The sequence below is a fragment of the Lissotriton vulgaris genome, chromosome 7 (assembly GCF_964263255.1).
Source record: "Lissotriton vulgaris chromosome 7, aLisVul1.2, whole genome shotgun sequence".
In the NCBI taxonomy this organism is placed as follows: domain Eukaryota; kingdom Metazoa; phylum Chordata; class Amphibia; order Caudata; family Salamandridae; genus Lissotriton; species Lissotriton vulgaris.
The window spans coordinates 937,009,086-937,026,370 of NC_141695.1; the positions used below are offsets into that span (position 1 = coordinate 937,009,086).

The 17,285-nt window shown below is 46.5% G+C and overlaps 1 protein-coding gene and 1 pseudogene across 2 annotated transcripts; both read right to left on the minus strand.

Annotated features, from left to right (window-relative positions):
• Positions 1 to 349: 349 nt before the first annotated feature.
• LOC147702723 (protocadherin gamma-A11-like) lies at positions 350 to 2,659 on the minus strand. Its single transcript, XM_086929439.1, has one exon. The coding sequence runs from the start codon at positions 2,657 to 2,659 to the stop codon at positions 350 to 352; it is 2,310 nt and encodes a 769-aa protein (XP_086785565.1).
• Positions 2,660 to 11,672: 9,013 nt separating this feature from the next.
• On the minus strand, positions 11,673 to 14,260 carry LOC147702724 (protocadherin gamma-B5 pseudogene; annotated as a pseudogene). Its single transcript, XR_015297366.1, has one exon. The product of XR_015297366.1 is annotated as a protocadherin gamma-B5 pseudogene (transcript).
• Between the last annotated feature and the right edge of the window lie 3,025 nt (positions 14,261 to 17,285).

Here is a 17,285-nt window from a genome sequence, read left to right on the forward strand (position 1 = left end):
TATATAGAAAAAGCCAAGGACTTAGAGATTTAAACATTACAAATACCAGGGGCTGCACTTCTCACTTACACTGGAATATTCGAATGGGTGTTTCAAGTTCAATTGTCTGTTTCTGCTTCCTTGGATCTAAGGAGCTCTAGAATCACAGTCCAATCAAGTCTAGCCATTTCTAAATACTGAAAAGTGTACCTATACATGTTTGCAATGTATTTATTGTTATTATCTGCTATAGTGGCCTATTGCCATCAACAAACGGTATTGAATAAAAATATACATTTGCCATCTTATTATTCACAGCGGACATTGCAAAAAAGCCAGCGTTCAGTGCATTAAACAAATGCTGAGCTGTTTAACTCACCTGAAAAAATAGCTGGTCCTCTTTGCCTATACCTAAAAAATCTTCAGTCAAGAGGGGTGGTCCTTGAGTTTCAGAATTCTGGTTTACAGAAAGAGTATTGGAGTTGCTTGATCTTTGAAACTGGCCTTTTCCTGAGTCTGTTGTTAAACAGACATCATGAGGATAGGACTGTAGAAAAGCTCTAACTCCATCAATACCCACAAAATGGGAGCCAGGAAGTGAACCGAAATTGACCTCGGCTGACTCATTGAGCTGAGATGCCCTCCAGTGGTGAATCCTAATGGCCAAAAGAAGAATGATCAGGAAAAGGAACAAGAAGGAAACAACAGCAACAGCGATCACCAGATACAGTGTGAGGTTTGACTCCATGTTTGTGGGAGCTGAAGGGTTACTTATATCATGAAGCATTTCCGGCATACTGTCTGCCAACACTATGGTCACTGTAACTGTAGAAGAGAGAGGGGATTGCCCATTGTCCTTCACTAACACCACCAAGAAGTGTTTTACAGAATCTTTTTCCATAATAGGGCGAGCTGTGCGAATTTCTCCAGTGTGAAGACCTACAGTAAACAGTCCTGGGTCTGTGGACTTAAGCAGCTGGTAGGAGAGCCAAGAATTCTGACCAGAATCAGCATCAACCGCGATCACCTTAGTGATCAGATAACCTGGATCACAGGAGCGAGGAGCCATTTCCAGCCCAGAGGTGCCATCTGTGGGGGGCGATGGGTATAATATTTCAGGAGTGTTATCATTCTGATCCAGTATAAAGAATGTAACAGTGACATTACTCATAAGAGCCGGAGAACCGCCATCTTGAGCTTTTACTCGGATTTTAAATTCTCTGAACTGCTCAAAGTCGAAGGAATGAATAGCGTATATGACACCAGAGTCAGAATTAATAGATAAGTAAGAAGAAAACGGTGTACCTTCAATGTGTCCATCAATGATGGAGTAACTGATCTTTGCATTCTTGTCCCAATCCAAATCTGTTGCTTTGGCTCTAAAAATGGAAGTGCCTTCAGGTATATTTTCCATTACAGAGGAGCTATATGACAACTGATTAAATACTGGTGGGTTGTCGTTTTCATCCGTAATCTGAAGGTTTATGGTTTTGGTTTTAGACAGAGGTGGAGTTCCGCTGTCTGTTGCTGTAATTGTTATATTATATTGTGGAACACGTTCCCTGTCCAAAGCACCACTAGTTACCAAACTATAATATTTTCCAATTGATTTATTCAACTGAAAGGGCAGATGAGGTGGCAGAAAGCAAGTGACTTTTCCATGCTCTCCTGAATCCCTATCGTACACCTCCATATGAGCAATGACTGTACCCAGCGGGCTGTTTTCTGGTACCTGATTCAGCACAGATGACATTAATATCTCCGGGCTATTATCATTCACGTTAATGACTTGTAGCACAACTTTGCAGCGTGATGAGAGAATCCCATCACTCCCTCGGACTTCAAACTCATACAATTCGGACTCTTCAAAATCCAGATTTTCAATCAGAGATATTTCTCCAGTTTTAGAATCCAGTTTGAGTTTTTCTATAATGCTTTCCTCCATTTTGCTGAAGGAATATGTTACTTCTGCGTTTGTTCCCTCGTCAATATCAACAGCTTTCACGCTGCTCACAACAGTTCCCTTGGGTACGTTTTCCAGCACACTGATCTTATAAACAGTCTGATTGAAAACTGGTGCATTGTCATTCACATCCTGCACATTGATCTGTATCCGCATGGTGCCTGATCTGACCGGATCCCCTCCGTCCGTGGCTGTGAGGATCAAGCTGTGAACTTCCTGCTCCTCCCGGTCCAGAGGTTTCTCTAGGACCAGCTCTGCATACTTCGTGCCATCAGGACTGCTTTTTACATCCAGTGTGAAGTGTTTATTTTCACTGAGTTGATAGTTCTGCAGAGAGTACACGCCCACATCTGCATCATGCGCCTCGGGCAGCACAAATCGGGTGCCGGGGGCAGTGTTTTCAAGGACTTGTAATATTATTTTATCATCAGTAAACGAGGGGGAATTGTCATTAATATCTTGAATCTCCACTTCGACCTCATACACTTTCATAATGTTCTTTGAAATAATTTCTACATTTAATAGACACCGAGCTACTTGTCTACACAAGCTTTCTCTGTCAATCCTTTCATTGACATTTAAATGTCCATTTCTTAAATTAAGAGCAAAATACTGCTTCCTACCTCTAACTTCTACTCGGGCTCCTCCTTCTGATAACTCCTTTGTATCCATCCCCAGATCCAGCGCCACATTCCCAACAAAAGCGCCTTTCCTCATCTCCTCGGGAATGGAATAACGCAGCTGCCCGGAAGCGGCTCCACAGACTGTGAGCAGAGTAACAAGAAGCAGCAGAGGAGCCCCGGAGTGACAGCGCCTCGAAGCCTGAGCCCCGGAGTAACAGCGCCACGGTGTCTGCGCCTCGGAGTAACAGCCCCTCGGTACTTGCGCTCCAAGGTGACACCCTCTCGGTGTTGCGGCCATTGCGGGCGCAGTAAGTCCCTCTAAATATCTGCAGCACTGTAAGGTCTGGAAATGACGCCCGGAAATAGACTTCACCCACGGAGAGTCTGCAGCGCACTGAGACGACCCGCGAATTTCCCTTCTGACGGGGAATGCTGTGTTTTAACCACGTGGTTGGGTTCGTCTCTTCGTGGGTCCTCTTCTGTGGTGGATGAACAGCGGCGCTCAGTGTCCTAATCGGTAAGTGCAGGTTCCCACAGAGCAGGGCTGCAACTTATGTTACCCACAGAGGTGTTTCTGCTTTCAGTTTCATTGGCTGAAGCCCCCACACATGAGATGCAGAAACAGAAGAAACCGACCCTTCTCTCTCTATTTATGGGATTAAAGTTCCCATTCTATCCAGGACCCCCGTGGAGTGAGTAATTTGTTACACATCCTAATTTAAACTAGATAACCCGTTCTTACATTGATTTCACATTTCCAGCCTTGGAATACAAATATTTTAACAAGCGCAGAGTATACAGGTCATGCGCAGAGTATACAGGTCATGCGATTGTTTTTCGTGTTTCTAGCAGTAGATTTTAAGGTGTCACAACGCACACTACGCGAAACTGCTGCTGCCTGCAACGTTTAACCTGCTTCCGTTATGGGGCAGTTAAAGTGTTGCACACGAAAGCCCAGCGCATCCAATAATGAAGTGTGTTTCCTGATGACAGCCGTGGCAGCCATGATTTACTTCGTGAGTTAGGTACTGTGGATGGAGTTATTCGTTTGTAGTTGTCTATGTGAAGAAACGATCTGCTTCTGCCGAGGATCACCGGTGAAAATCAACCAACGTGGAGCTGGGACACTGAGCATCATATCCTTGCCCCACTTCTTTCACCATCGGTTTCCCACCACCAGGTTTACAATTTGCAGCTCTGTCCCCGGAGAGTGGAGCAAAGACGGAACGAGCTGTGCGGGCCAAGAACCTGCGCCAGAAACACGAGCGAGGTCAAAGCGAATGAAACAAAGAGACATTTGGTGTCTTCTCTCCAGGGGCACAGGTGACCAGAGGTGGCACAGGTGACCAGAGGGGGCACAGGTGATCGGAGCGAGAGCGCACACCAAGGCTTGGCCACAAAAGAGAAGGAACTCATGGAAATTATTTGTCATCCCAGAGCGACCTGAGGCAGCTGAGACCGAGGGAAGGCAGCGGGATGGAGGAAGGGTGCTCTCAATGAGACTGACGGCCCCTGACAGTATAGGTCACAAAGCGTCCCCCAGTGGGATATGGCTGGCGTACAATTCTGGTGTTCAGCAGCTGACGCGGTGTAAGATACGATCAAACACGTACATTTCCATTCCTGTGCCGAGCCCGGGTAGAACATAACATTCTGGGGAACTTTATTTTTCGAGAGCACCCACTGATTTGCTCACACTTGCAAAGTCTTCAGACTAACCAGCGACGGCTGAAGCGGCCTCCAATCAGAGCAGCGGCCTCGTTTTTGATGTCACATGGAGTTCATTGAGAATCAGGGACCAGGTGACCCCTTGGCTCAGCACTGCTGAGGGGCGGTGAGGGGAGCCCCTGGGTATAATTCACCAAAGGAGCCGAGCCGGGCTTCACCGTTTAATCAGCAGCAACTCCTGAAAGATGGAGACCGGCCCTGTCCGCCTCCACCACAGGTCCCTAAAAACTGGGGACTAAAGCACAAGGCCGCGCGCCTTGTATGCCAATTCAGGGCATACAATGAATCCATGTAACCTGAAAGTTATCGGAGTTAGTGCATTATTTTGAGACAGAACGGCTTGAGACAGAAAGAGGCAAGCATTGCTCAGTTTCAAAGCTGAACAGTCTGAAAACCGAGAGAAATATCGGGTTAAATCAATCCATTTTACTCTCGGCAGGTGCGTAAAACAAGCATAAGCAAAGAACAATATGATACGGTTCCTGCGCTTTATGCCAGCGGGACATCCCAGGCACGTTAGCGGGTCCTGTACATTTATTGGTGAGTGGAAACGGAGGCCCTCATGTCACTCTAAAGTCCCCCAGTGATCAGGGGGGAGTGAACCGGTCCTGCTGCCGCCCACACTCTACGTGTTAGCACCGGAGGTGCACAGCAGCCACTGGCCTCAGCAGACGATGCTACCTGTGGAGGAAGGGACAGATATTGAAAGCTGGCGACATACCACGAACTTCAACCTATAGAACGGATATGAGATATAAGAGGCCCAGCAGAGGTGGCAGCAGCCTAAGCACATTACTCTATAAACTGCACCTATGTAGCATCGCGCGATTATGTCACAGTCGCAAATGATCCTGGAGCACACAAGACAGACTTTGTTTCTAGCTTCAAATTATGTTCACATTAGTGGGTGAAAGCTGTAATAACCAGGACTGTGCGAGAGGCATTCTTTGGAGTGATCTTATTAGGTGCTGCCTTCCCAAGAGATTTGTGATTGGTCTAATAAAAAGGTTTATTTGATGTACATCTTTAATGGTAGCTAGCGGTGAATGTTGATGCAATGAAGTGGATTAAGGTAAAATCTACAACGTATGGAAGCAGCTGCCACCTCGGACTTGTCTATGTTTCAATGCAATGCATATCTGTGACTCCCACGTCTATGTTGCGTTCACTCGTCAATCTTTTCAACTCTGAAACTACTGAGCTAAGTACAGTCACTTATTCCAACCACCATAAGTCTGCCACCGAGTTCACCACAGTCTTCTACTGAAATATTGTGCACACCTTGTCTGTCTGCATGTGGAGTACAAAGTACACGTCCTGCCGCAAATACAAATTCAGGCCCAGAGTAGTAGCCAGTTAAGAGTGTTGTGTCACACTACATCAGCAATTGAGCGTGAATAATGACTGCCTCATGGAATTAAATACAAGAAAAATCCATGTGCACCCCTCAATAATGGACAGAAAAAAACAATGTTAACTACACCAACCACCCTGATGTAAGGATTGAAGGCGCAAACCAGGCGGACTGCCATGTGTTGTTGGTAGTAACTGTTTCGAAACTCGGCGATCTAACATAATTTGGACTCCATCCGTAAAAACAGACTTTCATTTTATATTCAGGACAAGGCTAAAGGTCCCCCACCACTGCCAACTGACACAAGATCAAGTATCAGTCCTTAGTTATCACATTACAGAACCGCACATTGCGAACCATCACTTTCCTGGACCACTCACTAAGAATCACTTTCTTGAACCACACAACTGAAGAACGTTAGACAAACGTATTCTCACTCTGCTATTGCTGCATGAACCCTCTGGACACACAATGTTGTGTCAATCATTATAAAAAGTTTATATATTTCTGAACTAACCAGACTTGGTGACACTGTCTATGGCGCAAGAGCACCACACATATACTAACTAAATACATTTAAAAATGTTACCAATTTCAATAGCTCCTTATGTAAAAAACAAAGGCAGTTTCTCTAACCAATGTGGATAAACTACACATACAATCATCAAATATCATCATCATATTGCTTGCAGGATTAACAATCTTTTATTGAGACAATTCATCAGTGCTTTATCCTTATGGATGAGAAAGTCTGGCTAGTGTTGCACACTCTAGATTGGAAAAAGAGTTCAGCACTGGGCAGAGGTGCTACTAGTACATATGTGCTACAACTATATCATAGGTATACAAGCAAAAACTATACTTCACACACATAATATACAAAAAATAAATCTTTTTTATTTATTTTGCTTTTCTCTCATGAATTGTAATTGATATAAAAAATCTCGGCTGAAATGACATACAAACATACAACATTAAAATCACAAATGGAAAAAATTCATTAATATATCTGTTTTTCTAGTTGGGTATGACCACACAAGGAAAATCAATTTTTTTTCCGACAAGAACAATAGTATATTGGAGAATGCAGGAAGATGATCAATGCAACAATAAGGCTAGATGTCAGAGTCCAATATTGTATGGGAAACACTGGTTAAAGACATGATTGTCACCAATGCGTTTCGGTGTTTAACCTTCCTCAGGGTTTATCTACCAGTGGCATACTAAATGTTGTATATAATGAAGTTGACAAACATCAAGGGTGCTGGCAATATTGTCATGTCCTTTTTCGCTCTTATATAGAGTAATCCATAGTATAATATCTCCGTATTTTTAAATGTAGTAATGTATAATGACTTGATCCCATTGTGTCTTGAGATCGAGGGTAATAATTGGAACGTTGATGTTGAATGGCGTTGACGCTTCTGATACAAAGTAACCAAGCTTGTAAAATAGGTAAAGCCTCCTAACTGTGTCCAAATTAACAACAAATGATGTATGGCAGTCTATTTCACTCTATCATCCAGTCAATAGCGACCGGTCAAAATCGAATGCCTCTGAGCAGGGTGCTTATATGATATGCGTAGAAATCAAGACCACAGCAAAATGGAGGCGGATCCTGTGATAATAGTGGGCCGCGCCTGTCCCAGGGCAACACTGAGTTGGCTTCCTCCACTTGGAGCGTGGCGTTTCGGAAATACTCAGCCAACCATCAAGTGGTGGAGTTTTTTCTCATGTGTGGCTTGCCAAAGTTAAGTTGGCGAGAGAGAAAATTGAGCACTAGACCGCCTCCCAATGGGATTTCTTCATGCGGATCGTCACAGCAGGTCACTACCACTGGCATTGAGAAAGCTGCCCTCGCAATGAGAAAAGCTGCCGCTTGAGTAGAAAATCTACTTGAGCAGCAGAAAGACACAGGACGATTGAAGGTGCCATTCCCACTGATTTGACCGTGCAGGACAAGCTCCCGGTGCTAAAAATCAGCATGAGCAGCACAACCTACTGAGCTTCACTGCTCCCAGAACTCTACAGAATTTTGCAGTTTTTAGGTATTTCACTTGGGGAGTGTCACCCATAGCTAATTTTGAACAGTTTTTGAGAGTCTAACACAAAATTCTGATTGGAAATTCAAGTGGAGGAACAGTGTGCATTCTAAAGTTAGCAGTGGAATTGGGATTCTCTGAACAATAGTCAAAACTTTGTATAGCATTTTACTGCTGTGCAAACAAGGAAATTAATTTATCCCAGTTTACAGATATGGACATCCAGAGAACAAATCTTGGTGCTGCTTTCAAACAATGATTTGACCTGGTGGTTACCAGTATCAGTCTCAGGGAGCACAAGCTGCATGATGTCAACCATTAACCTGAACTGAGGCGCTTAATAGAAGTGTTTTCAAGTAAATTCCCATAGACAATCTACTAGAATGTTTGGATGAATGACTTTTTACAGACTATGCAATTACTCTAAGCATGTTCAACACTGGTTTAATGATATGCATCAAGTTTCAAATTAACATGAAAAGTGAAGGGACCGAACTTGTCTTTCACGATTAAATAACTACAGACAAAAACGAAGCCAGGAATAAAATTCCGTCTAGGTCATTCCCTCACACAACTTAGTTGTAGGTGACCCTTTAAATAGTTTTAACAATTTGTGTATTACACAACAACTTTCAATGATAAACTGTCACACCTGTAAGTGAATTCGTATGGACATTATATATATCACACAAGTTCCTATATCTCTGAGCAAAGTGAAGAATGATCTAAAACTCTAACTAAGACCATCTCTCCCTTGAATCAAGCTTCAGTTTTCAATTGTTCCTCCAATCGAAAAATTTCTGATTCCATTCCAGAAGCGTTTACAGGAAGCAGAATGGTCGTGGGTACCCTGTCTGACTTGAGAAAAGCAAACTCATTGTTTCCAGAATCCAGGGATACGGGGACCCCATAGGGCAGTGGCCGTGGCAGAGACCCATTACTGGCAGGTTGCTGTGAATCTTGGATCAATGCAAGAATATAGAGCAGACTCGAACATTTTGGGGAACCATCTCGAACAACACAGAAATGCCAGGTATGAGCAGGGTAGAGCATCTGAGGATGATCACCATCAGACCCCTTACAAACCCCCTCACAGTGACATTACTGCTGAGAGGAGGAGATCCAGAGTCCTGAGCCTCCACCTGCAAGTTAAAACTCTGAGCTGTTCATAGTCATGGGACCTTTGGACGTAGATCACCCCAGAATGGGAGTTACAGGAAGTCAGAGGGGAGACCTCCAAGTGATTACTTCGTGCAAAACAAGTGACACTGGGAATTAGCTCCACATTCAGATCAGGTGCCTTTAGACCACGGGTACTCACAGTACGGCCCGCGGGCCGGCAGCGGCCCAGCAAGCCTACTATGACGGCCCACGGACCATAAGATATCATACCCGTGTTTTCAAAGAGTGTCTGCAAACACTCTGCTGTTCTGTGGGGGCTGGGCGATTCAATCCAGCAAGGCCAGGGTGGAGCTGCAGGGGCGCTAAGAGGAGGTGAAATACAGCAAAGTCCCATTCACATGCAAATGGTCTTTTTAAAGACCTGTGAAGTGCTCGGGTGGGGCTGTGTGTCTGTGCGCGCTGGGGAAGCTGTCTCAGCCCGGTGACACACAGGCAGGGTGAGATGACAGGGGGAGGTAGAGGGACAGAGAGAGAGGGAGCGAAAGGGAGACCGAGACATGGAAACAGCGAAAGGGAGACAGACGGAGAGAGGAGGGCGACAGAGGGGGACGGAGTGAGGGAAGGGGAGTGAGGGAGGGAGAGAGTGAGGGAAAGGGAATGAGGGAAGGGAGTGAGGGAAAGGGAGTGAGGGAAAGGGAGTGAGGGAAAGGGAGTGAGGGAAAGGGAGTGAGGGAAAGGGAGTGAGGGAAAGGGAGTGAGGGAAAGGGAGTGAGGGAAAAGGAGTGAGGGAAAGGAGTGAGGGAAAGGGAGTGAGTAAAGGGGGGTGAGGGAAGGGAAGGGAGTGAGGGAAGGGGAGGGAGTGAGGTAAGGGGAGTGAAGGAGGGAGGGAAAGGGAGTGAGGGAGGGAGGGTGTGATGGGGTAAGGGAAGGGGAGTGAGGGAAGGGGAGTGAGGGAAGGGGAGTGAGGGAAGGGGAGTAGTGAGGGAAGGGGAGTGAGGGAAGGGGAGTAGTGAGGGAAGGGGAGTGAGGGAAGGGAGTGAGGGGGTGAGGGAAGGGGAGTGAGGGGGTGAGGGAAGGGGAGTGAGGGAAGGGGAGTGAGGGAAGGGGAGTGAGGGAAGTGGAGTCAGGAAAGTGGAGTCAGGAAAGTGGAGTCAGGGAAGTGGAGGGATGGAGAAAGGGAAGGGGAGAGAGAGAAGGGAGTGAATGAAGGGAGTGAAGGAAGGGAGTGAGGGAAGGGGAGAGAGGGAAGGGGAGTGAGCGAAGGAAGTTAAATTGTTCAGAAATATCAGCACCATGCTCCCGTTAAAACGTCAAATACGGTAAAATATTCTAGCTGGGATGTTCTCACCGTTGAACTAGAATTTTGATGAAAAGTTTTGTTAGGCATAAACACATTGGTGGCACCTCTATCTTAACCATTTTACCATTGGAAACAGAAAAGTGGTATTTGACAAGAAGTCATGCAAATAACACAATGAGGGATAAGCACATGCGTAAATTGTGTATGTTTCAAAGTTTCTAATGCTGGAGGGGGTTTGTGGTTTTGTGTAGTAATTTGTCTACAATTGAGTTTGAATGTTATTCGCTTACCCAAGGCTCTCTGCCGAGGTGGTGTAGTTAAAGAGATGCGAGAGGGCGAGAAGCCAGTATCATTGTCCTTTTAACGGCAGATGGTGCAGGGACCCAGGGGCACATGAAGTGCGCTTGGGGTGAATGTGATGCAAATGGCAGATGTTGTATGAGCTTGGCACAGTTGTACTGGGGCTTAGGTGAGTACATGCTATCACTAACTGGTGTTGTGGCCAGAGGATGTAAAAGTCCTGTGGCAAGTACTAGAGGTAAAGCACTACTCATAACTCTGCAAACTACTAAAAATTAATATTTTTATTTATTGGAGCACACTAACTGCTGGTTACAAACCACTGGCGCTGAATAGCTAATACCAGCTAGTTAATGCTACTTTTGATTTGTTTCAAATATTGAGTTATGTTTAAGCATTTGGACTATTAAGTGAAAAGACTTTTCATGCTCTTCACAGTTAAACTGCATCAGACGAAAAAGCATGCAGGCAACTATACTGTAAATACACAAACACGGACACACATACACACATGCAGATATACAGACATGTGCACTCGCTCTATGTCTCACACATGAACAGAGCTTCTCTGTGGGTGAACTTTTAATTCATTAGAAGCGTGCTGTGGCGGGTTATGCACCAACATTCACCCAGAAAACATTCACAATGTTCCCACATTCAGGGGCAGTTCTGGGTTTTTAGGGGCCCTGGTCCGAAAGGGAATGTGGGAAGCCCCTCACATTTGCATACAATGTGAGACATTTTGGGCTGTTAGCAAATCTATAGATGTTCCTCCTCCTGATGTTGCCTCATGCAGACCACTCCTGAGGCACATCTCCTCCTCTCAGCCACCTATAGGGACCTCTTTTACAGCTCATAAAGGGCTGAAGGTATGTGGTCTGCTTGTAGGCTGACAGTGCTAAAACAATGCTGTGGCACTAAACTGTGGGACAATGGTGCCTCGGTAAGAGCAGCAGGCCTGAGTGGCGAAAAAACAGCAGAAAGCACCTCCTTCAACAGGGACCAGAGGACCCCCAGCTTTCTCAAGGCCTCGCAACACCACAGCACTGAGGTACGGGGTGGGGTCAACATTGCAATGATACACCTTACTCTCCATTAGATGAGCAAGAGGACCAGTGTGATGTGGTCTGGCTGAGGCGTACTGGTGCGTGGCCCCATGTTAGTAGGCTAGGTGCAGGCCCCTGCCCAGCTGCCCACACTGCCCATGCCTAATGCCAGCCTTGCCCAGTTTTACTGATTTGGTATGAACGAAGCAATGTTCCTAAACTACTGTGGCAAAGGGAAACCATTTGTAATCAAAACTGGCAAGGACTCTCACCTGGTTCAAGCCGTCTCTCGCAATAGATTCTCCAACAGACTCGTTTCCGATCCCAGAGTCATTCCCAGAAGAGAGGACATCCGTGGAAACCTCCTGACTTGGTTTAAGGAAGGTGAAGTGATTGTTCCCAGAATCCATGGCTACAGCGACCTCATAAGAGTAGGGCAGGGGCAGAGTTCCATTCTGGTAATTAGATGCGACTCTTGGATCAATGTGTGAATAGAGAGCGGGGGTTAGAGATTCAAACTTACTGAGTTCCTTGCGTTTTTTGCATTTGAAAATCACAACGAGCATCAAAGATAAAACAAATAAAAGTGAAATTAAAGCTAATGCTAAAACTAAATAGATGTTTAAATCAGATTGGTTGTCAGTGTCCAGTGGTTGGTTGCTTAGCTCAGGAAGGGCCTCCTGTATGTTTTCTGCAAACACCACGTTTAGCGTAACTGTGGCTGACATGGGCGGCTGTCCATTGTCCTTCACCAGGATAACTACCTTCTGCTTGACGGCGTCCTTCTCTTGAAACACTCTTGATGTCCTGATTTCTCCAGTGTGGAGCCCGATTGTAAAGAGTGAGGGGTCGGAGGTCTGGAGTAGGTTGTAAGAGAGCCACGCGTTGTGTCCAGAATCTGCATCCACAGCCACTACTTTTGTGATTAGGTGACCCTTCTCGGAATAATGAGGAACCATCTCAAACGTTACAGATCCATCTGGACTGGGTGCAGGGGAGAGGACTTCAGGGGAGTTATCATTCTGATCCACAATAAATACCCTCACTGTGACATTGCTGCTGAGAGCAGGAGACCCAGAGTCCTGACCTCTCACCTGGAACTGAAACTCCTTCAGCTGCTCATAGTCATAGGAGCGCTGGGCGTAGATCACACCAGTCTGGGAGTTAATGGAGATGTAGGAGGAAAGAGGGATGTCCAGGTGAGTACCTTGTACAAAGTAAGTGACGCGGGCGTTTAGATCCAAATCTACATCAGACGCCTTTAGACAATAAATGGAGACCCCGGCTGCATTGTTCTCTGGGACATAGACCTGGTAGGAAGATTTATCAAAAATGGGCGGGTTATCGTTGATATCGGATAGCTGTAGTCGGATAGTTCTACTGGTGGCCAGAGGCGGAGATCCTTCGTCTGTGGCTGTAACTGTGATGTTGTATTCTGGGACAGCTTCTCTGTCCAGGTTGCTTTCAGTTACAAGCTTGTAATACTTTCCAGATGAGGAGATTAAGCGGAAAGGTATGTTGTCTTGAATTTGACAGACAACCTTGCCGTTGTCTCCTGCATCACGGTCATGAACACTGATGAGCGCTACCACAGTGCCCGGGGAGGAGTCCTCAGGGAGGGAACTGGAGACAGAAGTCAAGGTTACCTCGGGGGCATTGTCGTTCTCATCAGTAACTTCTATATGCACCCGACACTGGGCAACATGCCCCCCTCCATCCCTTGCTTCTACTACCATTTTGTAAGAATTCATCTTCTCAAAATCGAGGGCACCCTGAATTTTAATTTTTCCAGTATCTGCGTCCAAAGCAAATATAATACTGAACTGGTCAGGTATGTTCCTGAATGTGTAGGTAATTTTTGAATTTGAACCTTCATCCTTGTCCGTGGCTTTTACTTGAAGCACCACTGAGTTAATTGCTGCCCCTTCACTGATGCTGGCTCTGTAGACCTCGTGACTGAACACTGGGAAATTGTCATTGACATCAAGAACATTAATATTAATGTCCACGGTGCTCGATCTGATTGGATCTCCCCCGTCAGAGGCAGTCAGAACCAAGCGATGGTGACTTTCTTTTTCACGGTCTAAGACAGTTTCCAGCACTAATTCTGCACATCTGTAGCCATCGCTGCTCACTTTTTCTTCTAAGACAAAATGTGGGTTTGGGCTCAGCTTATAGCCCTGCAGGGCATTAATGCCAATGTCAGGGTCACGGGCATTGTCCAGTGCAATGCGGGTCCCTGGCAAAGAGGTTTCAACTATTTCTACATCCACTGAGTTTTTGGGAAAACCCGGGGGGTTGTCATTAATGTCCTTAATAAAAACTTCTACGTGAAACACATTCATTGGATTTTCCACAACAGCCTCGAAGGTGAGGGAGCAGGTGGGTGACTCCCCGCACATCTCCTCTCTGTCGATCCTGTCACTCACCTGCAGGTCTCCGGTCACAGGGTTTACTGTCAGATACTGCTTGTCAGCATCAGAGACAACACGCAGATTCCTGCCGGACAAACGCCCGATATTTAACCCCAAATCCTTCGCTATGTTCCCAACAACGGAGCCCCTCTTCAGTTCCTCTGAGATTGAATATTGTATCTGTGCACAGACCACCTCACAGACCCACAGAAACAACAAAGACGCCAGTACTTGCCGTCCGCCTCTCGGTGCTGCGGCTCCGGGGTGGGCTCCGAGCCCCGTCATGGTCAGAGCCGCTTTCCGGTAGAGTTCCTTTCAGAAATTATAAATGTTCGTGATTATTCCAAGTGAGACACGAGAATAAAGGGTTGAATTGTGAATCCACGCCGTGTCGCTTAACGAAAATTAATTAGGGCGCTACCATTACATCCCAAACTCGCGCTGTAAAGCCGATTTCTGCTCAGAGCTCCCGGCTGTGAATCCCTTCCTTCCCGGTCGCTGCTTCTCTCCAAAGTGACCGAGCTCTGCGATTACAGGAGGCTACAATGAAGCTCGGGCTCTCGCCCAGGATTGGGCAACAGCGCTACCTGGCGGCATTTCTCCGGCACTGCTGGCACTGATTTCTACTAACCACTGCAACCACTATTAAAGAACGTGTATGCAAGAAAACAAAACTGTTACTAGAAACGCATAAACGGCTGTAAAATGCTAACACTCAGAGTGCATCCAACGGGATAGAGCGTGCTGTACGCCTTTGTTCAATGCCTCTCATGAGAATAAGGCTGGAGAATGAGACACCTTGCTTTGGGTACCCAACTCAGCGCCTTGATTCTTTTATAAACACAGATAGACTTTGGTGGACTTTAATGCGGACAATATCCCCCATGCCACCCCTTAACTGCCCATTCAAACATCCAGAATGCACAAAAATTATGATTTTTATTTCTGTAAAGCAGAGGTGCCACTTTAATTGAAAGAAAGTGAAAACCCCGAGCGCTGCAGATGGGGGTGGTGGGCGAACGGGTGTGGTTGGGGTTAAGGTGATACTGCATTGTAACAGTGGTTCCTTCTGCAAACAGCTTCCAAGTAACAACATAAAATCTAGGGGTGTACAATTTGTTTTGCTCCGCGGGCGGAACTGGAGGAATTTAGTCATTCTGCGTTACTCTGGTAACACGGAATAATCAGCACTTTTAACTCCTTAGTTATTTACGAGCCTCTCGTGCGGGCAATACCTTCCCTACGGCAGAAAATAGAAAGTGAAACTGTTCTACACATCACAGGCCTGAGATTGTGGCCCAGCCAGTGGGTGTGTACGTGACACTGCCACCAGTCAGAGGCAGCTGGCTGTCCGCGAATCCAAGCGTGTGCTGGCCACAAGGCTCACCATAAGGCACCCAACTGAGCCACTGGCCACAGGAGGCAAGGGGGAGAACGAGAGCCAGTTCCTGCGCAGCACTGCGAGTACCTGCACCTCTCCCTGCCGCTCTCGTGCCTGTCTTCTGCTGGGAGTAAGTGGAAGGAAGAGGTTTCCTGCCCTCAGGGCCAGGCTGAAGCGTTGGTGCAGCGCTGGTAAGGGCCGTCCCAGGGGAGAGGAGTCTGCAATGCACAGAGGACAAGTGCACTGGAGCCGCGTCAAGAAAGTTAAGGCCAGGGCACTGCATGCCCAGGAAGGAGAGGAGGCTGGACCCCGCCTGCTGCATTTATCATCAGGGGAGCCCAGGGAGCAGGCTCCTGGCTGACGCCTTGGACTCGGGTACACCTCACCATCTTCACAGCTCCCGAGCACCATTCCCCCAGTGTGCCTTCTCCCTAAGAACCCATCACTTCACTCCCTTCCATGCAGCTTGCCCACATGCCACATACACCAGTGGGAGGGCACCCTGCCAGATATAGCGCTAACTGCAGGTTACGGCGCTTTGCAGCAGCTTACTCTTGCTGAAGCTCCAGTGCCAGGGCCCCTGACTGCTCCGTTTCATTCTCTGACCTGCATGATATAAGTTGGGGGCTGAAGCCTCCACAGTTTTAAACTAAAGACTCCTTACACTGTTTCACAGCCTGTACTGTAAAATAAACTTCGAAATCCATATAACATGCATGAACACCTGCACACAAGTACAAGAGGTGAGCATTTTAAAGAGGGCATGAATGATAGGGGCATGCACTATGAAGCTCTCTTTATTCTGTGGAGTGATTTCCCCAAGAAGAACCCAAAACTGAAAGGTGTTTATACGCCACACCTTTTTACTCCTCAACTTTGATTTTCCCTGCAGAGGTGCTACAGAATATGAGGCCAACATGGCTGCATAACCCATCCATCCACCCAACCATCAATATGTGTCTGCATCCATTTTTTATAGGATAGCATGGCCCTCCTTACAGTCTGAGGGAGAAATTTACATCTGTAATCATGCACACAAATTAACCACAACAGCGACATGTACACTATGCAAGATTACCATATTCATCTGAGTTTCACTCTGAGAAATAAGAATTTACATCAGGAGTTGGGGTCTGTGCAAATATTCCTGCAGGCTTTTCTTACAATATGGGCCTTGTCCCCTGGGGTTCCCTGAAGAAATGTGCATGGTCAAAAGTTCCAAGAGGTGATTTTCGTACATCACTTGCAAATTATTTTCGGACAAACTTGACTGTTGCCACCCAAATCAAAAAATGAATGAAACTCATGATTAGAGAATGGGTGTGTTCCCCTATGCATACGTACTAGAGTGTGCACATGTCTCTGTAAATCTCTCGGCCCAAATGCACTGGTGTCTGTCTGTTTGCCGGTCCGAGTGAACATATGTTTGGTGGTCTATGTCAATTCACGGATGATTATCTGTTGATCTCTAGGTCATGCTACTTGCAGGTTTGTTGGTTTTGGGTGCACAGATGTATATTTGTCTCCGAGTCTGTCTGTAGTGGTGCCTGTTGGACTGTAAGCAAGGTAGGCTGCATGTGTATGTGTAAATGTGGGCATTTTCTGTGAGTGTCTGTGTAAATGCACGGAAACAGCTCTGTTTTCTTCCAGGTTCAGGACCTAACAATATAGGGAAATGTACGATACAAGAGAATAGGAAATAACGAATTTGAGACTGCTGGGCTGCAGCATCGTTGTATAGGAGGACTGGAAACAGCTTATACCGGAGTAAAGGAATTCCAAGTGTCAGACTGCCACTTCTGTTTCTGCGCCCGACTGTAGCACTCCATCCGGACCGCCCACCTCAGAACTTCCCGACGCTCCCGACGCTCAACATTCTACGCTCGACATCCGGTTCACGGCAAGAACGCCAGCCGCCAGCCGCATCCACGACCGCTACCACCGCGGCCCACAGACTCAGGACTGGCGCACTGTCCAAAAGTATTGCGTGCGAAGCCCTAAGGAAATATTTACCGCACGAAGGGCAGAGCGTG

Bases quoted from the DNA above. Each gene is read 5' to 3' on its own strand.
- LOC147702723 (XM_086929439.1), bottom strand. From the start codon at position 2,659: ATGAGGAAAGGCGCTTTTGTTGGGAATGTGGCGCTGGATCTGGGGATG.